This window comes from Phacochoerus africanus, chromosome 7 (assembly GCF_016906955.1).
Source record: "Phacochoerus africanus isolate WHEZ1 chromosome 7, ROS_Pafr_v1, whole genome shotgun sequence".
NCBI classification, from domain to species: Eukaryota; Metazoa; Chordata; class Mammalia; order Artiodactyla; family Suidae; genus Phacochoerus; species Phacochoerus africanus.
In genome coordinates this window covers 73,373,083-73,397,945 of record NC_062550.1, presented here as the reverse complement: position 1 = coordinate 73,397,945, position 24,863 = coordinate 73,373,083, and the positions used below count along the sequence as shown (strand labels likewise).

The window sequence follows — 24,863 nt, the reverse complement described above, 5'->3', positions numbered from 1 at the left end:
TAAATTAAGAATGTAGGGCCTTTCCAGCTGTCCCAATAGACACATCTCAATATTGGTATCATTTGCTGTTTTGAAGAAAGCCCTTCCAGTGCATCATAAACTCTAACCAAGGGACTGTTTCTCAAAATGTCAAGACAATAAACTATTACTTTAAAAAAATCACCTAAGCAAAAAAATACAAATTTATTTGTACTTAAAGAATCAAAACTGATAATGTTCTCAGTGAGTTCTGCACCACTGAGTCAAATTTGCTAGAAGCCTAAAAATTACTCCAAAATTTTAATTTTCTGATTATTACTGAAGACTTTAAGTTAAAATTTGCATTCCTCAAATTCATCAAAACACACCTCTATGTGAAAAGGATTATACAAGAACTGCAATTGTGAAAGTCACTATCAGTTACCCATCTACTGAACATCTCCAAATATAAACAGATATGGATAATTATCAAAACATGTATACGCTAGATTCCAAATACTAATTCGTGTTGTATATACTTCAAATAGTACACACTTTTAACAACCAAAAACGTGTCAATTCCAAGAAATGCTGAGATCAAAAGAGAGAATAGTCATCTCAAGTGGCCCTGATTATTCACCTGCAACAACGATTTCTCATTTCAGTTATACGTACAAATTGGACCTCTCAGATCAGATTACATTTCCGTTAGGAATTAAAGCAGCTAATACTTAAAACCACAAGTTTATCTCTTAGAACATAAGAAGTGATTTATAGATTAGATTTCTGTACAACTTAGAGCGAAATTAGTTACCTCTATTTTTCCATCAACAAAATCCGAATACACGGATTTGGAAAGACGAAGTTTTTCCACAGGATTTTCAGACGGGTCCTTAAACTCTAAACCTGGGATTCAGCAGCACCTCAGTTTTACTACATCCCAGAGAGAAAATGGGGTAGGGGCAAGTTTAGCAGCACCACGACGGCATTGTCACCAGCAACACCTCCCACCGCAGCCACCATTTTGAGCAGCAGAATTAAAGTGCCGAGTGCTTTTACCAACTAAAAGAAACAGGATTTTCGGAAGAGTTGTGAATCAAGTCTTGACTTTCAACACTCCCAAATCTCTCATTTCTGCGCCCGTTTCTCTGAGCCGCCGCGGACCGTCGCCCCGCCAGCTCCTTTAGTCGAAGCCGTGCTCGTCCGAGTGGCGTCCCAACTTTGAGAACAAGCGTGCGGCCGGTACCCACACCCGCACCGGGCCGCAGCATTGTGGCCGCCGGCGCGCCCGCTCCCCGCCCGCCGCGCCTCCCCGGCCGCCTGACCCACGCGCTCCGCCCGGCCGGCCGCGCCGGGCCCCGCACCTTTGTCCGCAGCCGCGGGCACCGGCCGGCCGCGCGCTGGGCCCAGGCGGCCGGGGGAGGGGTCGCGGCGCCGGCCGGGGGCGCCCGCCCGCCCGGCCCCACAAAGCCCGCCGCCCGCTCCCCGGCCGCCGACTCCGCACAGGGCTCGCGGGGACGCCCGGGACTAACGGCCCAACTTTCCCCGTCGCCCGATCCCCTCAGCCCGGCCCCGGCCCCGCCCGCGCACCTCGATCTCGAAGTCCGGCAGGCGGAACGCCGTGCGGAAGAGCGAGCAGAAGTGAGCGATGGCCGGCACTTCCCACCACGAGCGCAGCTCGCCCAGCGCCGCCGCGCCGCCCTCTTCGGGGCGCATCTCCGGCCGCGCCGCCGCCTCCGCGCCCGCCGCCCGCCTGCTCCCGGCGCCGCTCCGGCCGAGCTACCGCGGCGGCTGCCCCGGGCCCATCGCGCCGCGGCCCGGCCGCCCAGCCCGCACAATGTCGCCGCGGCCCGCGGGGAACAGATGGGCCGGGGGCGGGCGGGGGCGGGGCCTCGGCACAACAACAACCCCGCCCCCGCCCCCGCCCGCGGGCCGCGCGGGGCGGGGGAGGGGCGCCCGAGGGCCGGGGGGAGGGGCCGCGGGGCGAACACCGCCCCGCCCCCGCCGGGCCCCGCCCCCACGTGGCGGGTGGTCGCGCCCCGAGAGGCGGGCGGCGCCTCGAGGGGCTGAGCGCACGTGGGGCTGCGGGCGTGGGGTGGGCCCGCGCCCCCGCCGAATGGGGGCCACCTGCCCCTCTCGGGTGGGCTACAACCCAGTCTCTCGGGCGCTGGTCCGGCCGGCCTGGGGGGCTGCTGGGCGCCCGCGCTCCCCTCTCCGGCGCGGCCGTCACCGGGACCAGCCCGGGACGCTTAGCCGGGATGTTTTGGAGCGCTCCTCTGGGTCATTCTCTTCCTCACTTTATTCTCGTATTTCTAGTAACCTGTTCTGTTTTTATAAGACAGCACTTATTAAAAACCCGGATTCTTAAAATGTATATTTACGTGTATCTTTCATGCGTCAGACTATTTCATCCATCCAACACAGGCTCACACCGCCTTCCCCCAGCCGTCCTGGCACGGAAACAGCACAAAACTTGGGCAGTTCTGCTCTTTTATTACCTGGAACCATTGAACGATTTAAAATTCATCCTTAAATTCTACCGTGTGTTCTGATCATTGACAAAAATGAGCACATATCTAAATACCCCCAAAACAGCAGAGGCTGCATTTTTGTGTTGATAAGGGCCAGCTCTCCTGTAGATGCCCTGTTGGTGGAAGACATGTGCGCACTGTGGAATTAATCACATGCCCTGAATTCGCCGTTTTCGTCCCCGACTCTCTTCCTTTGCCCACAGATCAGACTGACTTTGCATGCTTTTCCCTCTCTTTTGTGCAAGGGTTCCTGCTTCACTTCACATTTGTTTCTAATCCATGACATCCTGCCTCTGCTTTCCCCACCTTTTCCTGGTTCTCCTCTGTCTCCTCATTCTGCCCTTTATCCTTTACTGCTGATTAACCTTCTTATCTGCCTCCCAGGGGTCAGGACTGCCAGGCTGGAAGTAACAGCTCCTAGAATGTCACATACTAGGACCAGATTTGGTTACCCTGGCATGCTTGCATGAAGGCTGCCCTCCCCACACCATTGCCCAGTCCTGGACACCAGCCAAGCTGTCCTAGAGCTGGGGATCCTCAGTGGTGGGGAGGCTGGCTGCCTCCTGCCCCTTCCTCAGCATTCTTTCCTCCTGCCACCTTATGAGGGTCACCTGTCAGTGTCCACGTGGACGGCACACAGCTCTATACATGTTTCTCTCCTCTAACTCTGGTCCCCTGTGCTCTTGACTGGCCCGTTCTCACACCAGCCAGAACCAGTCCTGCCCCTCCAGACATGTTTTGTGTCTTCTGGGGCTAAAGGTGTGGTCTCTGGGTTCCCTGCCTTTGGGCTCCAGGTAAAGCCTGGCATCTGCACCCACCCTGCCTCTGCTGGAATTGATACCCTGAATCTGAACATTTGTCCCACCTTCCCCCCAAGACTTAACTGCCTCAAATCTGTTTTCTGGACTGACTTTGGCCTAACCTGGATCACTGCCCCCTGTGCCTCCGTGTTGGACACTGGCCTCTTCTCCCTACTTACTGCCTTTCCATCCTGGCCCATTCCTCATCCACTAAACACCAGCTGTGGGTATCGTGTTCCCAGCACATGCACAGCTCGTATTTTCTTTCCCTTTCTCTCTCTTGCCTCTTTTCTGTTTGTGAGCCAGTGCTGTTGATCTCAGATGACCTTGCAATGCCCAGAGTAATTCTCTTCCAGATTTGCCACAACCTTCAGTTCTATGTCATTTTCTAATGAAATGTTTTCCATTAAACACACACACACACACACACACACACACACACACACACACACACACACACACACACACACAAAACCTAGCCTGGGAACTTCCATATGCTGCAGATTCAGCCCTAAAATCCCCAAACACACGCAATAATTAGTTTAAATCTGTTTTGCTTATTAATGAACATGGCAAAAATTACTTATATTTCTCTTCACAAAATATGCAGTAATTTCAGCTATTATGGAATTTTAATAGGTTCCTGGAGGATAATCTGGGAAACTAACCAACATTTTATACCACTGTTTCTTTGAGAAATACATGGCAAATTCTAAATGATCAGTTCAAAGCAGTTATTTGAATCTTGAAAGGGGTGTGACGAAAGTATGGCTTCTTCTATAACCCCTGGTGACCAGGACTAGAATTCAGATCATCTCACCATTCGTGCAGTTTTCTCTCTGTTGGATTATGCTGCTTCTCTCCTCTACTCAAGCTGCCCTTTCTATCCCTTGCCTGGCCACCCTGACTACTCCTCCTTGCCTCAGTCCAGGAAGCCAGCTGGAGCTGGAGTAATGTGGGACCACTACTCTCTCACTTCAGTTGTCTGTGTGCAACTGAGATCCAGGCATCTCACAAATTCTTGGTACCCCTCACACATACCCTCCTTTCTCAGTAGAGGGCTGCATTCCCACGGAGGGCTGTAAGCCAGGCTAATTTTAAAAATTTTAGAGGTTGTGGAAAGTGAATATATTAGGAAATTTGGTTCTCTCTTAGAAAAGGCTTAACCTCTCTGTATTTCATCTGTGAGGAAAGGCTTGAACTAATGGTCCCTGAGCCAGATGTCTTTCACCTTTAAAATAGAGCCAGATTGATGGTCTAAAATTCAAATCAATCATGTCACGCACCTGCCCCAATTTCTATGACTCTCCCTTAAGCATGAAAGTCCCTTCAAGTCTTAGCTCAAGCCAGGCTGTCCCAGCCTCACCTGGGATCCCCACCCCCACCTGGCCCAGCCAGCGATTCCTTCCCTCTTGCCAAACTGGTTCGCTCACCAGCCGCCCTGGGATCTTCCCGCTCCTCCCTTCTGATCACGCTTTTTCAATTGCCTGCAAAGACAACTCAGCCTCTCAGATCATGACCCACTAGGAACTCACCTCCTTCCTAAAGCTTCCCTGAAACACCCTAGCTTGGGGGTATCTCTCCAGGTACTCTTGCTCAAGAAATTGCAGTTTGTATGATTCACTTATCAACCACTTCCTTGGGTCATCTTTCTATTATTTATTTTGAAGTGCTACCTAAATCTTTTACTGTAATTGGGGTTGTGTTTTCTTCTCAACCAGATTAGCCTGGGGAGAGAGGGGGATCCTCCCTAATAGAAATAAAATGATGGATTTGGTTATATAGCGATGATGTAAATAATAGCATAAAAACATAAATTCAGAACTCTTTTAAATGCTTACCTTCCTTCCTTCCTCTGCCTTTCAGCTTTCTCCTTCCTGGAACTCATTCAGCAATCTGAAAGTTTATGCCTTTCTCAATACAGTCCTGTCCTCCCTCAGGGGATTGGCTCCAAGACCCCCTCGGAAACAAAAGTCACCAAAGTCCCTTTTGTAAAATGGTGTAGGTAGGAGTTCCCCGTACTGGCTCAGTGGAAATGAACCCAGCTAGTATCCACGAGGATGTAGGTTCAATCCCTGGCCTTGCTCGGTGGGTTGGGGATCCAGCGTTGCTGTGAGCTGCGGTGTAGGTCTCTGACGAGGCTCGGATCTGGCATTGCTGTGGCTGTGGTGTATGTAGGCCAGCAGCTATAGTTCTGATTCAACCCCTAGCCTGGGAACTTCAGTATGCCATGGGTGTGGCCCTAAAAAGACAAAAGAAAAAAAAAATTGGCATATGTAGTGGGATCAGCCCAGTATTCACAGTTCCACATTCAAGGGTTCTTCCAAGCTCAGATGGATCCATCTTCAGCTTAGCTTTTCTCCTGAACTCCAGGATCATTTCCTCAAATTCCTTATTGGATGCGTCTCATCAGCTTAAAGTAAACGTGTTAAAAAGAGGGGAAAACTAACTCAGGATTTTTTTCTGCAAACCACAGACCCTGACCAACTTCACGTTGCCTTCGATGAAAGAGCTGTATTCCCAGTCTTCCGGGTTCACCTGTGCCTCTCTCCTCTGCTCTCCTGGCTAGGAACACAGTCCTATGGGCCCTGCCTACTTGGGTTCCCCCCTTCTTTTTGACACCCCCAGTCTGCACCTCAACCCAGGTCCTCTCATCATGCTATTTGAGATGCTTCCTAACTGGGTCTGTTTCCTCTGGTTTCTCCCCCACCTACTTATCTCACCAGCATCACCAGATCTATCTTCTTAGAACTGTGCATCAGTTCTAACTAAGGTGAATTTAATGGTAATGTTTTCTTAAACCCAGTATATCCACAATATTATAATTTCAACATGTGTTGTCAGTATTAAAAGATCAATGAGATATTCTATATTCATTGTTTTCATACCAGGCCTTTGGAATCTGGTGTGTATTTTACAGTTAAACGCAATCTGCATTAGGATCAGCTGAGTCTCAGTGCTTGGTGGGGCACTTGTGGCTGGTGGCTGCTGTGGTAGGCACTAAGCCCAAAGTTACTCACGTGCCCAGAACTCACCCTGAGTACTAGGAAGCTCTGAATCACTAGTATCAGCCTATCCACACCCTGCCTCTGAAGGGGACCTCCAGCCTGGCCTCCTTGCCGCTGGGCCTATCGCAGCATCTCCCAGCCTACCTCTTTCGTGGATGTTGGATTTCATGGAGAAAGTCCCAGCCCTTCCATAAGAAACAGCCCAGGGACTGTTTGCAAATAACTGAGCAATCTACAAATAATCAGTTATAAATCAGTGTTTGTGAAATAAATGCATTTGTGCTTTAGCAACATGTTCACAGTTAACCTGTATGGGAATGGACATGTGTACATGTATGACTGAATCACTCTGATGCGAGATATAGTTGATGCACAGTATTATATGTTACAGGTGTACAACATAGGGGTTGACAATTTTTAAAGGTTATATTCCATTTATAGTTATTATAAAATATTGGCATATTCCTGTATTGTACCCTGTGTTGTGTCCTTTTGGCTTATTTATAACATTTTTTGGGGGGGCTGTGCCCAGGGCATGCAGAAGTTCCCGGGCCAGGGATTGAACCTGTGCCACAGTAGTGGCAACCCTGGATCCATCAGGGAACTCCAGTTTTTTTAACCATAAAGGTTAGTGGTAAAAGATTATAATTTTTTTTTTTTTTGGTCTTCTTAGGGCCACAGGTGTTCCCAAGCTAAGGGTCAAATTGGAGCTGCAGCTGCTGGCCCATACCACAGCCACAGCAATGCAGGATGTGAGCCACGTCTGCAACCTACATCAAAGCTCACGGCAACAACAGATCCTTAACCCATTGAGCAAGGCCGGGGATCGAACACCGTCCACATGGATACTAGTCGGATTCGTTACCACTGAGCCATAACAGGAACTCCCAAGATTACAATTTTTATTTTATTTATTAAATTTTTTGTCTTTCTTTTTTTTGCCTTTTCTAGGGCCACACCCGTGGCATATGGAGGTTCCCAGGCTAGGGGTCTAATCGGAGCCGTAGCAACCGGCCTAAACCACAGCCACAGCAACGCAGGATTTGAGCCGGCTCTGCGACCTACACCACAGCTCACGGCAACGCTGGATCCTTAACCCACTGAGCGAGGTCAGGGATAGAACCCGAAACCTCGTGGTCCCTAGTCAGTTTCATTAAACACTGAGCCATGATGGGAACTCCTATAATTTTTATTTTTTTTAATTATATTTATTTATTATTTGCTTTTTAGGGCTGAACCCAGGCATACAGAGTTTCCCAAGCTAGGGGTCAAATCAGAACTACAGCTGCCAGCCTACACCACAGCCACAGCAACGCAGGATCTGAGCCACGTCTGCGACCTACTCCACAGCTCAAGGCAACGCCAGCTCCCCAACCTACTAAGCGAGGCCAAGGATGGAACCCGAATCCTCATAGATACTAGTCAGATTTGTTTCCACTGCACCACAACGGGGAACTCCAAGATTATAATTTTTAAAGTGTCCACATGGTTGCTATTACTATGTAATCTAGTTAACCACCTAATTTTATGATTACTTTCAAGCCTTTCCTATGAACTTGACTTTCTACTTCCATTTCATTTCTCTACTTAATAGTGATTCTTGTATTATTTTTGAGACTGTTTCCCCCAGTCCTGATGTTTCCCTTTCATTATGTTGGCTTTTGGTTTCTGGCAATTTCACATTATCAAGTTCATTTCACATGACACCAAGCTAAGTACAAATGAAATCACACAGGTAAGTCTTCATCATTTTCAGTTTAAGGCTAGTAACATTGCCCAGGGATTGAGGGCAGGTGGGGAGTAGATGAATAAAAGGTGAGTTACAAAGAAATTAGATATGATTTCCCCTTCTCTGTCACTGGTGTTTATCGTGGACCTCCTCCCTCTCTCAACAGCTTTTCAGCTCTGCCCCGGAGTCTTTTGGCTCTGCAGTTCCCACATGCTATTCCCTTCACCTTCCATGGGAAGCTTGTGGGTTTTGACTGTTCTGCAAGCAGGTTTCAGAAGTGATGCCTGGAAGATCTAAAAGGAGGGGCAAGCCACTGGTTGGGGAAGAAGGTGCCAGAGGTAACAGGAGATGGCTGATTGAGAAAGGACATGGCAGAAAGATTAAATTTTAAAAAAAGTGTGTTGGGATACGAAGCACGAGACACTATAAGGATTGACGGTGAGCAGAGAACTCAGAAATTCTTTGGCTCAGCATGTTGTGCTCTGTGTAAACGTCCCTCATTTCCAGAGTCTCCTCCAGTTCATTACGCTTCCTAAAACCCAGACTGAAGTGGAAATGTGCTCACAGCAGCATGGGTCCCCTTTCTACCTGGGCACACCCTTCCCAGGCTCTGTGGTGAGGGCCCCATTGCCGGGACTGTGGTGCCTTCGCCACAGTGGCTAGGCTGCCTGAGACCAGGGCCCTGTGAGCAGCTCTTTATTTGTGACCTTAAGCTGGTTATTTGTTATTGCCATGAAGCCCCAGCGTCTGGCTTGCGGCCCTCGCGGCCCAGCCCTGAGGAGCCGGCAGCTCTCTGGGGGGCGGATGCTGTCTGCTCAGGCTCAAACCAGCTTGGACCAGAGCTGGAGGCTGCATCCTCGCAGATGCCGTTTTCAACACCACATGAGGCTGTTAGGGAGATTATTGGGATGTTAGCTAACCTGGTCCTGGACTGACCAGGGAGGCTAAGAGGGGGCAGGGGAGTCCTTTCTACCAGGGGCCCCCCTCTTTGATTTAGGACTCAGAGCCTCCCGGATTTTATTGTCTGCTGAAACTCTTGTTCAGTTCTCTTGTAGAAACTCTTATCGAAGAATCGACTCATGTCGCCTCTGGGTCACTCCGTCCATGTTTATGCTGTCCTGGTCCGGAATTCCTTTCCGAATTCCTGGCATGTCCATCGCCGGCCTATCTTATTGTGGCATCTTCCCTTGTTCTTGACACCAGGTCAAATAGCTTTGTAGCATCTCAATTCTCCAAGCCATTCAGAAGCTGGTGAATCTTAATGAGTTCTTCCCTTAATCTCTTTTCAAAGGGATGACAATCCTTAATTTCTTTAACTTTCCTTTTTAATTATTTTAGCTCCTTGTGTCACTCCTTTGGCTTCAAACCTTCCCTACTCAGTCTAAAGGTCACATTATTTTGGTTGACAAAGTGCCCAGGATTGTGTACATCCGGCCTCACACTCTTTCGCTGGGCTGGAGTCGTTGCTCCCATTTGATCCATTCGACAGAGTTTTTAGGTAGAAAACTCAGCCGCTGGCCTCGTGGAGCTTCTGATGCCGCTGATGACATTGTCTGTGTCCTATGCAATGTAAGGATAGTGAAGTTCTAAAGGGTGTAAGAAGTCTTCTAATCCAGGCTCCTTTAGAGAAGAGTTCGGGGTGGAATAGATTTGGTATGAGCTGCAGAGTCTGGGGAGGCCGCATGAGGAAGCTGGGTCTTGAATTGGTGAGAAACACAACTGGCCAAACAAAATTCTGTTGATTTTAAAACCATTAAGTTGGAACTGTTTTTTTTGTTTTTTTGTTTTTTTGTCTTTTTGTCTTTTTGCTATTTCTTTGGGCCGCTCCCGAGGCATATGGAGGTTCCCAGGCTAGGGGTCGAATCAGAGCTGTAGCCCCCGGCCTATGCCAGAGCCACAGCAACGCAGGATCTGAGCCGTGTCTGCGACCTACACCACAGCTCATGGCAACGCCGGATCGTTAACTCACTGAGCAAGGGCAGGGACCGAATCCGCAACCTCATGGTTCCTAGTCGGATTCTCTAACCACTGCGCCACAACGGGAACTCCTGGAACTGTTTTTTAACTTAAAGTAATATTTAGTAGAGACAGCAGTATAGCCCAAGAAATAGCAAAAAAAAAAAAAAAAGACCAAATAAATAAATAAATAAATAGGAGTTCCCATCGTGGCTCAGCATTAGGGTGTGGCCCTGTAAAAAGACCAATAAAATAAATAAATAAAATTTTTTTAAAAAGAAGAAAATGGGGAGTTCCTGTCTTGGCACAGTGGAAGTGGATCCGACTAGGAACCAGGAGGTTTCGTGTTCAATCCCTGGCCTCGCGCAGTGGGTTAAGGATCCGGCGCTGCTGTGAGCTGTGGTGTAGGTCGCAGATGTAGCTCAGATTTGGTATTGCTGTGGCTGTGGTGTACGCCGGCAGCTGTAGCTCCCTCCGATTAGACCCCTAGCTTGGGAATTTTCATATGCCATGGGTGCGGCCCTACAAAGCAAAAAAAAAAGAAAAAGAAAATGGGAAGTGAAATGGTGAAGAGTGTATTAGCTGCCACTGTTATAAAAATCATTTATTGGTGTGCCCCAGATTTCTTGATCTCAGTGTATTTTTTTTTTTGTCTTTTTGCTATTTCTTGGGCCGCTCCCGTGGCATATGGAGGTTTCCAGGCTAGGGGTCGAATCAGAGCTGTGGCCGCCAGCCTACGCCAGAGCCACAGCAACTCGGGATCTGAGCCGCATCTGCAACATACACCACAGCTCATGGCAACGCCAGATCGTTAACCCACTGAGCAAGGCCAGGGACCGAACCCGCATACTCATGGTTCCTAGTCGGATTTGTTAACCACTGCGCCACGACGGGAACTCCAGTGTATTTTTTTTAACAGTTTGTTGTTTGTGTGTTTGATTGTTTCAGTTGTGCCCACGACATGTGACAATTCCCAGGCCAGGGACTGAACCTGTGCCATAGCAGTGACCTGAGCCACTGCAGTGACAATGCCAGATCCTTAACTCATTGTGCCACAGGGGAATTCTGATCTGAGTGTATTTTTTATTTTTTATTATTTTTATTAATGGCCATACCTATAGCAGATGGAGTTCCTCGTTGCTGTGGCTCTGGCGTAGGCCAGGGGCTACAGCTCAGATTCAACCACTAGCCTGGGAACCTCCATATGCTGCCGGAGCGGCCCTAGAAAAGGCAAAAAGACAAAAAATATTAATAAAAATAAAATAATGAAATTAATAAGCTACAACTATTAAAAAAAACTCTTAGGAGTTCCCGTCGTGGCGCAGTGGATCAGATCTGAGCCACAGTTGTGATCTTGACCACAGTTGCAGCAACGGCAATACCGGGATTCTTTAACCCACCACGCTGGGCCAAGGATCGAACCTGTATACACAGTAACCTGTATATAGTCTAAAGTAACCATCAACAGTTATGGCAAACTCTATTCATTTTATTACAATACAAGGTCAGACTATTAGCTTATTTAAGCTAACCTCATTCTTTGCCAAAAAACAACAACAAAAAATCAAAACTCAGACTCATATTTCCTACTTTTCTTGAATAAAACTGTGAGATTAACATGGTTTTCTAATTTGACTGCTCCAGACGCTTAATTCACTAAATGTTTATTAAGCGGCTATCAAGTTCTAAGCACTGTTCTAAGAGCTGAGGACCTAGAAATGCCTGGAGCTTCAAATCTGTTATGTTTATGGTTTCTTTCTTTCTTTCTCCCTTCCTTTCTTTCTCCCTTTCTTTCTTTCTTTCTTTCTTTCTTTCTTTCTTTCTTTCTTCCTTCCTTCCTTCCTTCCTTCCTTCCTTCCTTTCTTACTTCCTCCCTTCCTTCCTTCCTTCCTCCTTTCCTTCCTCCCTTCCTTCCTCCTTTCCTTCCTCCCTTCCTTCCTCCCTTCCTTCCTCCCTTCCTCCCTTCCTTCCTCCCTTCCATCTTTTTAGGGCCACACTCACAGCACATGGAGGTTCCCAGGCTAGGGGTCTGATCGGAGCTACAGTTGCCAGCCTACACCACAGCCACAGCAACAAAGGATCCGAGCCGAGTCTGCGACCTACACCACAGCTCAGAGAAACCCCGGATCCTTACCCACTGAGTGAGGCCAGAGATCAAATCTGCGACCTCATGGGTGCTAGTCAGATTCTTTTCCTCGGGGCCACAACAGGAACTCTGGTTTCATTATTTTTTAAAGTAACCAAGCCTCCCCCATCACCTCCTGCCTCACCTGGCAACCACTAAGCAGGGCCTGTGGAGTTTTCTTTCACCTTTCTGCAGATGAAAACCTAGAGGGAGAGGGACTTGAGGGGAAAGAGACCTTTTTGTGAATGAAGGACAGTTGGAAGTGTCCTGACGTTACTGCAGTTATTATTGTTTGGACTGGAGTTGATTATGCTGCTAGGTTTAGTCATGCCAGAGATGGGGACATTCCTGGCACAACCTTGGTGGTGCAGAAAGTGGCTTTAGTTCTACCCTACACCAGAAACTCTAGTCAATAGGATGGCCTCAAAAAACATTCTTTTTTTTTTTTTTGTCTTTTTGCTATTTCTTTGGGCCACTCCTGTGGCATATGGAGGTTCTCAGGCTAGGAGTCAAATCGGAGCTGTAGCTGCCAGCCTACGCCAGAGCCATAGCAACTCGGGACCCGAGCCGCGTCTGCAACCTACATCACAACTCACAGCAACGCTGGATCCTTAACCCACTGAGCAAGGGCAGGGACCAAACCTGCAACCTCATGGTTCCTAGTCGGATTCGTTAACCACTGCGCCACGGTGGGAACTCCTCAAAAAACATTCTAATCTAAGGGCCCGTAACTGCTAGACTGAAGGACGGGAATTAGCAAGCTTCCCAATGAACAGAGAACAGACTTCCTGGCACAATTCTTACAACTAAGGCTAGAAACTCTTAAAATCCCTGTCGCCATCTGGGTTCCAAACAAGGCTCCGGGCCTTTAGAGCACATGCTACTGCCCATTGGAAACCCACTTCCAACTAAGCTTTCTAGCTGAAGGTGGGGTGCTGGACGTGTGAAGGATGAATTGACAGTCCATTTGCAGGGGACAACTGTCTGTCTGTGCCTCAGAACCCAGAATGAGTGGACAAAGCAGCATTTCTTTTTTTTTTTTTTGTCTTTTGTCTTGTTGTTGTTGTTGTTGCTATTTCTTGGGCCGCTCCCGCGGCATATGGAGGTTCCCAGGCTAGGGGTTGAATCAGAGCTGTAGCCACCGGCCTACGCCAGAGCCACAGCAACGCGGGATCCAAGCCTCGTCTGCAACCTACACCACAGCTCACAGCAATGCCGGATCATTAACCCACTGAGCAAGGGCAGGGACCGAACCCGCAACCTCATGGTTCCTAGTCGGATTCGTTAACCACTGCGCCACGACGGGAACTCCAAAATTTACTTTTTTTTTTTCTTGGTCTTTTTGCTATTTCTTGGGCTGCTCCCGAGGCATATGGAGATTCCCAGGCTAGGGGTCCAATCGGAGCTGTAGCCACCGGCCTACACCAGAGCCACAGCAACGCGGGATCCGAGCCGCGTCTGCAACCTACACCACAGCTCACGGCAACGCCGGATCTTTAACCCACTGAGCAAGGGCAGGGACAGAACCCGCAACCTCATGGTTCCTAGTCGGATTCGTGAACCACTGCGCCACGACGGGAACTCCAAAGCAGCATTTCTTGTTGACAGTACTGATTGTGGCCAAGATGGAGGCGAGAGGCCATTGGATGTGGGTGGGGCCTTGGGGTGGGGGGCTCTCCGTGTGTACAAGTTGGGGTGGTTCCTGGGCAGGGGGTGCTCAGGATGGGGCTGTGGTCTTGCCCTTCCTCCTTCTTCTCAGGATAGGACTTATGATTTCAAGTCCTGTCACAGCTCTTAGCCGAGGTTCTCCTTGGGATTGTACATAAAAAAAAAAAAGAAAACAGAGGTGGCTTCAGCAGCTCACAGAACAGTGGTGATACTTCCCTTGATCTGATAAGTGTGTTTATGTTGTGACAGCCAAGACAGTATTCACTTTGGGGCAGCTCATCACACCAGTGGTTCATGTCCAGCAAATGGACAACTGAAACCTCCAAATTTTTTAAATAAACTATTAGGCCAAGGGCTCCTCCAACTATTTTTCTATAATTGATTTTTGGTACCTGATTCTCTCATCTCACATTTACCTACTAGAAAATGACCTGCATTACACAGCCCTCTGCTGATGGTAGAGAAAGATGCTGCACGTTATCTGCAACACAGCTCAGAGGATGTTTCAGAAAGACATTTTAAAATAGAATGCAGAGGAGGCTAATGAGATTATGTTGCATCCTTGTTGCTGGACAAAAAGTCATGATAGATGTGCTAATTGGCTCCACCAAAAACAGTTCTAGTTTTTCAGTCTCAATCGCTTGGAACCCTTTCCTACTCCTCCTGTGGCTGGTCCACCTGCTCCTACTCACCTCCAGGCCATAGTCTGGCCCCTTCCCCTTCTCTCCATCAGCCAAACACTCATCTACTGCTGAGAGCACAGAGGCCCCAGCCTTCATCTCCCTGACTGCTCTTGACCTTGACTTTGGTTCACATCTTCTCTATTCCTCCGGCCCACCCCCTGCCCTGCCCTGCAGGCCCCCCACCTGCTTCGGAGTCCATCCTTCTCACCATCTTCAGGTTTGGGATCTGATCCTGTCTTTATCAGAGGATAACATCACAGAAGGAGGGAAGTATGTGGTAATGTTATCAGCGATTTTTTTTTTTTCTGGAAACATTGGTGTGTTCTGTGATTTTTAAATAGACAAATATAGAGAGTTCCAGTTGTGCCTCAGTGGGTTAAGAACCCAACTAGTATCCATGAAGATGGGGGTTCAATTCCTAGCCCCACTCAGTGGGTTAAGGATCCAGCATTGCCATGAGCTGTGGTGTAGGTTGCAGATATGGCTTGGATCTGGCCTTGCTGTGGCTGTGGTGTAGGCTGGCAGCAGCAGCTCTGTTTTGACCTCTAGCCTGGCAACTTCCATTGCCCCCCCCAAAAAAGCAAAAAATTTTTAAAAATTTAAAAATTTATAAAAATAAATAGACAAATATAAAGTTTTCCCATTTTAGAGTTCCCATTGTGGCTCAGCAGAAGTGAATCTGACTAGAATCCATAAGGTCAAAGGTTCAATCCCTGGCCTTGCTCAGTGGGTTAAGGATCCAGCATTGCCATGAGCTATAGTGTAAGTCACAGATGTGTGGTGTAGGTTGAGATGCGGCTTGGGTCTGATGTTGCTGTGGCTGTGGCATAGGCTGGCAGCTACAGTTCCAATTCAACTCCTAGCCTTGGAACATCCATATGCTGCAGGGGCAGCCCTAAAAAGCAAAAAAAAAAGTTTTCCTCTTTTAAAAAGTTGGAGTTCCCTTGTGGCTCAGTGGTTAAGGATCCGGTATTGTCACTGCAGTGGCTCGGGTTGATGCTGTGGCACATCCCACATGCCTCCGGCTCACCCCCCCAAAAAAGTAATATATAACATCAAGTTATAAAGCTGCTTTGTACAAGAGTAACACGGGGTCCTAGCCCTACTAATCACAATCTTCCTCCTCTTGGACTAATTTTTTAGTGTCTCCACACCTCAAGTTTTATGGTGAGGATTCAGTGAGTGAAGAATTCCTGATACACAGTAAAAAAAAATAAAAATAAAAAAAATTAAGTAGCTCTAATTATTAAGGAAATATAAGTTGGATTGTAAACAACTGAAACCTCCCAGCCTCTCTATTTTTATGCATTTACCACATGTTCTATTATGATTACGTTACCTTTATAAGGAAAAAGACAATAAGATTAAATTTTTTTTGTTTTGCTTTTTAGGACCAAACTCTGTCTTATGGAAATTCCCAGGCTAGGGCTCAAATTGGAGCTACAGCTGTGGGTTTATGCCATAGCTGTAGCAATGCCATATCAAAGCCACTTCTTCAAACTACACCACAAGTCATGGCAACTCCAAATCCTTAACCCACAGGTGGAGGCCAGGGATCCAACCCGCATCCCCCTGGATACTAGTTGGGCTCCTTACCGCTGAGCCACAATGGAACTCCCAGCATTTGTACTTTGCATTTTATTTTTAATTTTTTTTTTTGTCTTTTTGCTATTTCTTTGGGCCGCTCCCGTGGCATATGGAGGTTCCCAGGCTAGGGGTCCAATCGGAGCTGTAGCCACCAGCCTACACCAGAGCCACAGCAACGCGGGATCCGAGCCGCGTCTGCAACCTACACCACAGCTCACGGCAATGCCGGATCGTTAACCCACTGAGCAAGGGCAGGGACCGAACCCGCAACCTCATGGTTCCTAGTCGGATTCGTTAACCACTGCTCCTATTTTTAATTTTTATTTTTTGGTTCTGCCTGTGACACGTGGAAGTTCTGGGGCCAGGGATCAAACTCGCACCACAGCAGTGACCCACGCCGCTGCTATGACAACACCAGATCCTTAACCCACTGTACCACAAGGAAACTCCTTGAGTCTTATACACTGAGCACATGTTATTTTCATTTTTATTTTTTATTTATATGTATTTTTTATTTACTTATTTGTTATTTTTTTATTTTTTTCTTATATGTATACTTATTTTCTCCTTTTTCAGCTGAGCAGTTATTTTTAAAGTAGTATTTACTTTTTCTAGTAATGGCAATATGTACAATATAATGACTAACAATATAATAATATGTAATATGTACTCAATGTGTAAAACGTAAGAAACACAGGGAGGTCCCTGGTGGTCACGTGGTTAGGATTCAGTGCTTTTACCTCTGCATCTCTGGTTCAATGCCTGGTCTGGGGACTGAAATCCCACATCAAGCTGCTGCATGCCACAGCCAAAAAAAACGGGAAAACTGTCTGTGATACTGTTCACATTTTTGTACTTGTCTTGTTAGGCTTGTGGCTCATGTATAACTTTTCTAATTGGGAGGAAAAAGATCTCTTTCCACTACTCTGCCTCTTCTCTGTCCTACTCCTGATTCTCACCTCTCCTCCACCAGGAATTGCATCCCCACTGCTTTCCTTCACCACCACCCACTCCAGTCTGCAAAATAAATTCCAGACTCCTTAGTGCTGCTCACAAGCTTCCTACCAACTGATGGCAACCTACATGTCTAGCAGACACAGTCCTGCTGCCCTCCCGGGAACAGTGCACAGCTGCCTGCTGCCCTGCACCAAAGAATTCCTCTTCTGCGTCTACCCTGAAAGAAACTGTAGCCCTCCTTCAAGTCCCATCTTTAAAGTAACATCTCTGGAGTTTCTGTCATGGTGCAGCAGAAACGAACCCAACTAGTATCCATGAGAATACGGAGTTGATCCCTGGCCCTGGCTTAGTGTGTTAAGGATCTGGCGTTGCCATGAACTGTGGTGTGGGTCACAGATATGGCTCGGATCTGGCATTGCTGTGGCTATGGTGTAGGCTGGCAGCTGTAGCTCTGATTTGACCCTAGCCTGGGAACTTCCATACGCCATGGGTGCAGCCGTAAAAAACAAAAATAATAATAATAATTGAAATAAATTGCTGTCCTCCCGGTACTCACCTTGCTGTGTCTTCTCTGTTAGGGCTTTGTTTGATTGCACGTAATGCCCTGTGCATATTCACCACGCATGAAACTTGTTGTAATCTGAGTACCTCCAGCGCTTAGATGGTGCCTGATGAGTGATAGCATTTCAGATGAATGAACAAAGGGATGCCTGCATGCTTGTTTGTCTTTCACTCAGCTAATCAATCAGCTAGTGTTTCTGAAGCATCTTCTAATGTGCTCATCATGTGCAAGGCACTATGGAGTTGTCAGAAGACTTGAAATGTTTTTGTTTAATGCAACAAAAATTTTTTGGAGTACCATTATTTGCTGTAAGCATACCAAAAAAATGGGAGCTCCTTTTGTGGCTCACTGGGTTAAGAACCTGACTGGTATCCATGAGGATGTGGGTTTCTTCCCTAGCCTTGCTCAGTGGGTTAAGGATCTGGCATTGCCATGGACTGCAGTGTAGTTCGCAGACGCGGCTCAGATCTGGCATTGATGTGGCTGTGGCATAGGCCAGAGGCTACAGCTCCAACTCAACCCCTAGCCTGGGAACCTCCATGTGCCTCTGGTGTGGCCCTGAAAAGACAAAAAAAAAAAAAAAGGAAATAGCCCAGAATAATAGCTGGGGGCTGTCTCTGGGAGTTCCCATTCTGCTGCAGCGGAAACAAATCCAACTAGGAACTATGACAGATGCAGCTCAGATCTGATATTGCTGTGGCTCTGGTATAGGCCAACAGCTACAGCTCCAATTTGACCCCCAGCTTGGGAACCTCCATATGCTGTAGGTGTGGCCCTAAAAAGCAAAAAAAAAAAAAAAAAAAAATCTGGGAGTCTCTGTTGTTCTTCTTGCCCTACTGTTTAAGATCTGTGTGACCTTGGGCAGGTCACATCATTATCTCCCAGAATCTGTTTCCTCCTTTGGTGAAATGAATGCATTGCTTGCTTTGATCACCAAGGTTCCTTCCAGCTCTTTTATTCTATATCTAAGTGCTGTAGGATGCCTGGAAAGGGAGTGGTTTCTGTAGTTTAAGTTTGTTGGAGCAGAGCTGGTGAAGGTGAACCTGAGCCGAACTTGAACTGTGGGTGAGAGGTGGATCGCCAGAGGAAAGGCAGAAGGCACTTCAGACCTGGAGAGCAAGATAAATGGCAAGACAGGCAGGAGCAGGCTGGGCGGGTGTGCTTATGAGGTGGTGGGGCTGGGCCACCCCTGTGCAGTGTGTGTAGGGGACTGGGAAGCCTCCAGGGGAGGCTGCCTCGGGCCAGGAAAGACTTAAGGGAAGCATGGGAGTCAGTGAGGCTATTTTAGGATACTTGCGAAAGGCAGGACAGAGGTGATAGGGTCCAAGATTAGCCTTGCATCAGCGGGAAGGCAGAGCAACGGTCAAAGAGGAGTTTCAAAGATAGAACCAGGAAGCCGGCTTGGCTCTCCAGGCTGAGGGAAAGGGATGAGTCAAAGGCACCTTTAAATTTAAACCAGAGGGAATGAACCGGCCTCTGACGGGATGCCCTGGAAATCCGTGGAGATTGGGGCTCTCCTACATGCAAGACTCCTGACGACTTTTGTAAGAACAATTTACACTTTTTCCTTTTTTCTTTCTTTTTTTCTTTTTGCTTTTTAGGGCTGCACCCAAGGCATATGGAGGTTCCCAGGATAGGGGTTGAATTGGGGCTGCAGCTGCTGACCTATACCACAGCCACAGCAATGCCAGATCTGAGCCGCGTCTGCGAACTACACTGCAGCCCATGGCAATGTCAGATCCTTAACCCACTGAGTGAGGCCAGGGATTGAACCCATAACCTCATGGTTCCTAGTTGGATTCGTTTCTGCTGTGCCATGATGGGAACTCCTCAAGTTTTTTCTTAATCCAGAAACTCATACATTTTCCTTCCATCTCCTGAGAAATTACAAAGCATATTCAATCAATGGTGGCCAAATTTAAAGATCTGGAGGAATACGAACACTGGTTTTTATATCGAGAGACTGTATTAACATGCCATTCCGAACACTGTGTCCCTAAGGAAGGGGATCTGGGTGGTTCACAGATAGAGGTAAAAGGAAGACATGTGATTTATTCGAAATAAAATATATAAAACAAAAAAGTCTAAACTATTAGAGCACACTGAAGGGAGATTTTTTGGTGTTTTCTTATATTTATTAATCAGCATGTATTCATTCTTCAACTAAAACCTGTACTCGTGTTAAAAATCATATGAGGGAGTTCCCGTCGTGGCGCAGTGGTTAACGAATCCGACTAGGAACCATGAGGTTGCGGGTTCGGTCCCTGCCCTTGCTCAGTGGGTTAACGATCCGGCGTTGCCGTGAGCTGTGGTGTAGGTTGCAGACGCGGCTCGGATCCCGCGTTGCTGTGGCTCTGGTGTAGGCTGGTGGCTACAGCTCCGATTAGAACCCTAGCCTGGGAACCTCCATATGCCGCGGGAGCGGCCCAAGAAATAGCAAAAAGACCAAAAAAAAAAAACAAAATCATATGAGGAGTTCTGGTTATGGCTCAGTGGTTTAAAGACCCAACATAGTGTCCATAAGCATATGGGTTCAATCCCTGGCCCCACTCAGAAGGTTAAGGATCTGGCATTGCCGTGAGCTGTAGTGTAGGTCGCAGAGTTGGCTCGATCCTGTGTCGCTGTGGCTGTGGCTGGGCTAGTGTCGGAGAATAAACAGCTCAGCTGTGTCTGGTTCTCTTACCAAGGGACCAAGGGCTGGGAGTCAGGAGAGGTAGGCTCAGAGCCCCAGGAGAGAGATGGGGCAGCCAAGACCTAGAACAGGGCACAGCCAGACACAGACACTTGGGAGCAGAGTCTGCACAACCCAGTGTCTGTCTGTTTTCAGAGGGAAGGACAAAGCACTGATCACCCTCAGATCCCACGCTTCTGGTCACTCCCAGTTAGCCATCAGAAACCCAGGGTGCTGGAGGCTTTTTGCTGAGATTTGGGAAGAGCTTTGCTAATTTGGTTTGAATGGTATTTATCTTACATATACTTTGTGTGTTAATATTTTTGTATCTCAGTGATGATGAAACAGTGAAATAAGTAATCAAAATGGAACAACGGGGAAATTCTGTGGCGCATTGGGTTAAGGATCCAACATTGTCACAGTGGTGGCTCAGGTCTCTGCTGTGGCTCAGGTTCCACCCTGGCCTGGGAATTTCTACTTGCTGTGGGTGTGGCTGGAAAAAAATTTTAAAAAAAGGAACAACAGGCCAAAAGGGTCAGTCTTTCCTGAAGGAGCATGCAAAATGATGTGGTTTTAGACCATTTTAAAAATAAACTGCTTGGGAGTTCCCGTCGTGGCGCAGTGGTTAACGAATCCAACTAGGAACCATGAGGTTGCGGGTTCGGTCCCTGCCCTCGCTCAGTGGGTTGACGGTCCGGCATTGCCGTGAGCTGTGGTGTAGGCTGCAGACGCGGCTCGGATCCCACGTTGCTGTGGCTCTGGCGTAGGCCGGCGGCTACAGCTCCAATTCAACCCCTAGCCTGGGAACCTCCATATGCCGCGGGAGCGGCCCAAGAAATAGCAACAACAACAACAACAACAACAACAACAAAAATAAAAAATAAAAATAAACTGTTTGGAGTTCCTGCTGTGGCTCAGTGACTAGTTTCTCTGAGGATGCAGGTTTGATCCCTGACTTTGGTCAGTGGGTTAAGGATTCGGCATTGCTGCAGGCTGCTGCATAGGTCACAGATGTAGCTTGGAACTGGCATTGCTGTGGCTGTGTTATAGGCCTGTAGCTGCAGCTCCAATTTGACCTCTAGCCTGGGAACTTCCATATGCCCTGGGTACAGCCTTAAAAAGCAAAAAAAAAAAAAAAAAAAAGAAAGAAAGGAAGAAAGAAAGAATAGATTGCTTTAGGAGTTCCCGTCGTGGCGCAGCGGTTAACGAATCCGACTAGGAACCATGAGGTTGGGGGTTCGGTCCCTGCCCTCGCTCAGTGGGTTAACGATCCGGCGTTGCCGTGAGCTGTGGCGTAGGTTGCAGACATGGCTCGGATCCCGAGTTGCTGTGGCTCTGGCATAGGCCGGGGGCTACAGCTCTGATTCAACCCCTAGCCTGGGAACCTCCATATGCCGAGAGAGCGGCCCAAGAAATAGCAAAAACAACAACAAAAAAGACAAAAGACAAAAAAAAAAAAGAATAGATTGCTTTATACCGGTACATTTTTTTTTTGCCTTTTTGCTATTTCTTGCGCCGCTCCCGCGGCATATGGAGGTTCCCAGGCTAGGGGTCCAATCGGAGCTGCAGCCACCAGCCTACGCCAGAGCCACAGCAACGTGGGATCCGAGCCGCGTCTGCAACCTACACCACAGCTCACAGCAATGCCGGATCATTAACCCACTGAGCAAGGGCAGGGACCGAACCCGCAACCTCATGGTTCCTAGTCGGATTCGTTAACCACTGTGCCACGACGGGAACTCCTATACCGGTACATTTCTGATACGGAAAGAATGCACACATACCCACACACATGGTATTCACAGAGAGGAATCTGTGCATCAGAGAAGTTGGGCCTGGCTTGATGTTCGTGTAATAGAAAAGTACTTTGACAGGGCTTCCCTGACTATTGCATTGCATAAAATAGATTTGGAAGCTGCCAGAAACTCAAGGAGAGTGTTGGGGCCCAGGACAAGCAGAGCTCATGTCCGTGGCTCTGGGAGCCCACACAGGGAGAAAGGGAGCCCCCGCCTCTGCTCAGAATTTGCAGGAGGCACCCCCTGTTTCCTCCTGCCTGACCTCTTATCTCTTACACAAGCCAGAACCAAAAGGGAAAGGATGGAGTTTCAGTTCAACTGATTTTCTGTTCCTGTGGGACCCAGAACCTCAGGCTGAAGCCCGGCCTTCTGGTCCCCAGGGAACAACCATGGTAGGATTTAAGAACTGGGCTGAAATTACTGTGAAGAATTGGGGATCTCCTTCCGTGAATGCTCAGCTGGGACTGTCAAGTCAGACCAGGAGCTATTTGGTTCAGCTCAGTGAATTCATCTTGTTTCTCCTCAAAAAACATGTAAGCACCTACTACATGCTAGAAAGGGCATTAATTCTGAAGGATACGGAAGTGTATCAGACATGGGCACTGTCCTGCGACAGCCTGGAAAATTGGGAGAAGACAAGTATGAAATTCAAATCAACTGTGAAGGGAAGGGGGTCTCAGTACCAACGCAGGTACAAAAAGGGTCTCAAGAAATGGGTCTAAGGAGTTCCCGTTGTGGTGCAGCAGAAATGAATCTGACTAGGAACTGTGAGGATTCAGGTTTGATTCCTGGTCTCGTTCAGTGGGTCGGCAATCCAGCGTTGTCATGAGCTGTGGTGTAGGTTACAGAATCGGCTTGGATCCCCCATTGCTGTGGCTGTGGCGTAGGCCAACGGCTACAGCTCCAATTCAACCCCTAGCCTGGGAACCTCCATATGCCTCGGGTATAGCCCTGAAAAAAAGGAAAAAGAAAAAAGAAATGAGTCTAGTGAGTAATAAAGTGGATTCCTGCCACCAGCTTATCACAGCCACATGCTGTTTGGAAACAGGATCTTTCCATCCTGGAGTGGTCTTGTGGTTAGGAATACAGATACCTTGCTGCCTTCTTGATCCGAACTCAGAGCTGTGCCTGTGTCCCTTGCAGCCTGACACTCCTGCACCGCAGCCTCCAGAGGCAAGGGTTTCCAGGGGATCTACACTCTGAGCTGAAGAATAGAAGCACTTTATTGAGGCATAGCTCAGATACAGACACAACCTGAGCTGCAGCTGCGCTCAGCCTGGCTAGTGCCTCTGGTGGCTGATGACCAGTACCTGGTATGGGTGATGTGTGCTGGAGAGGCCAGGGTCCCAGTCCAGCATTCGGGCTCTAGCTCCACCACTCCCCTACTTGCTATGTAATCAGGGCAAGTCATTTAACCTCTGTGTGTTTCCAGCTCTGCAACTGTTGATGTGGGTAGCAGGTAGCACCTACCTATCTCATAGGATTTTGTGCGGATGATGTGGTCACCACGTGTTCATTCCTGGAACAAGGCATGAACTTTCAATAAATGGTAGTTACTGTTATTATGACTGGTACACATGGTGGTGGGAGGCGGGTTCATACCCTGGGCCAAGACAACCTCTCAGTGACTTTAACCCTATTTTTACCAAATTATAGAGTGATAACAGACTATGCTTCAGCATAGGTGTCATCAAAACAAAAAACACAAAACCAAAGCAGACAAAAAGACTTCAAGATCTGAAAGCCCCAATTAGAAGAGAAGGAAATAACTGATTTTTTTTTTTTTTTTTAGGGCTTGCACCCGAGGCATGTGGAAATTCCCAGGCTAGGGGTCCAGTCAGAGCTGTAGCTGCTGGACTACACCACAGCAACTCTGGATCAGAGCCGCTTCTGCAACCTACACCACAGCTCACAGCGGTGTTGGATCCTTAACCCACTGAATAAGGCCAGGGATCAAACCTGAGTCTTCATGGATACTAGTCAGATTCATTTCTGATGAGCCATGACAAGAACTCCCAAAATAAATGATTTTGTTTGTTTGCTTTTTGGGGGGTTGGGCAGCCCCTGTGGCATGAAGAAGTTTCCAGGCCAGAGATTAAACATGCACCACAGCAGTGACAACGCTGGATCCTTAACCTACTGAGCCACCAGGGAACTCCGGAAATAACTGACATTATTTTTTAATTTTTTTCTTTTTTCTTTTTTTATTACTCAAATGAATTTATCACATCTGTAGTTGTATAATGATCATAACGAAAATAACTGGGTTTTTTTTTGTCTTTTGTTGTTGTTGTTGTTGTTGTTGTTGCTATTTCTTGGGCTGCTCCCGCGGCATATGGAGGTTCCCAGGCTAGGGGTTGAATCGGAGCTGTAGCCACCAGCCTACGCCCGAGCCACAGCAACGCAGCAACGCGGGATCCGAGCCGCGTCTGCAACCTACACCACAGCTCACGGCAACGCCGGATCGTTAACCCACTGAGCGAGGGCAGGGACCGAACCCGCAACCTCATGGTTCCTAGTCGGATTCGTTAACCACTGCACCACGACGGGAACTCCAAGAACTGATTTTTTAATGCCTCTTGTGTGCTGCTTATGTGGTTGGTGTTGTTAATTCCATTTTACATAAAAAGAAATTGAGGATGAAAGAGCTAAAGTTATTTTCATTCTTTCTTTTTTTCTTTTTTTGTCAAACTGCAACATATGTAAGTTCCTGGGTCAGGGATTGAACCCACACCACAGCAACAACCTGAGGCACTGCAGTGGGCAATGGTCATGGATACTTAATCTGCTGAGCCACAAGCGAACTCCCCTAAGTAATTTTTTTTCAGGAGC

General features: G+C 47.9%; 1 protein-coding gene across 3 annotated transcripts in view; it reads right to left on the bottom strand.

Annotated features, from left to right (window-relative positions):
- Positions 1-1,713, bottom strand: part of LOC125131390 (cat eye syndrome critical region protein 2) — a 121,543-nt gene extending 119,830 nt beyond the window's left edge. For 2 of the 3 annotated variants that reach the window (XM_047787923.1, XM_047787924.1), the window contains exon 1: positions 1,549-1,713. In XM_047787923.1, coding sequence (XP_047643879.1) covers positions 1,549-1,674 — 126 coding nt within the window. In that variant the 5' untranslated portion in view covers positions 1,675-1,713. The remainder of the gene's footprint in view (positions 1-1,548) is intronic. The other variant, XM_047787925.1, reaches the window with a different exon arrangement.
- Positions 1,714-24,863: the final 23,150 nt, after the last annotated feature.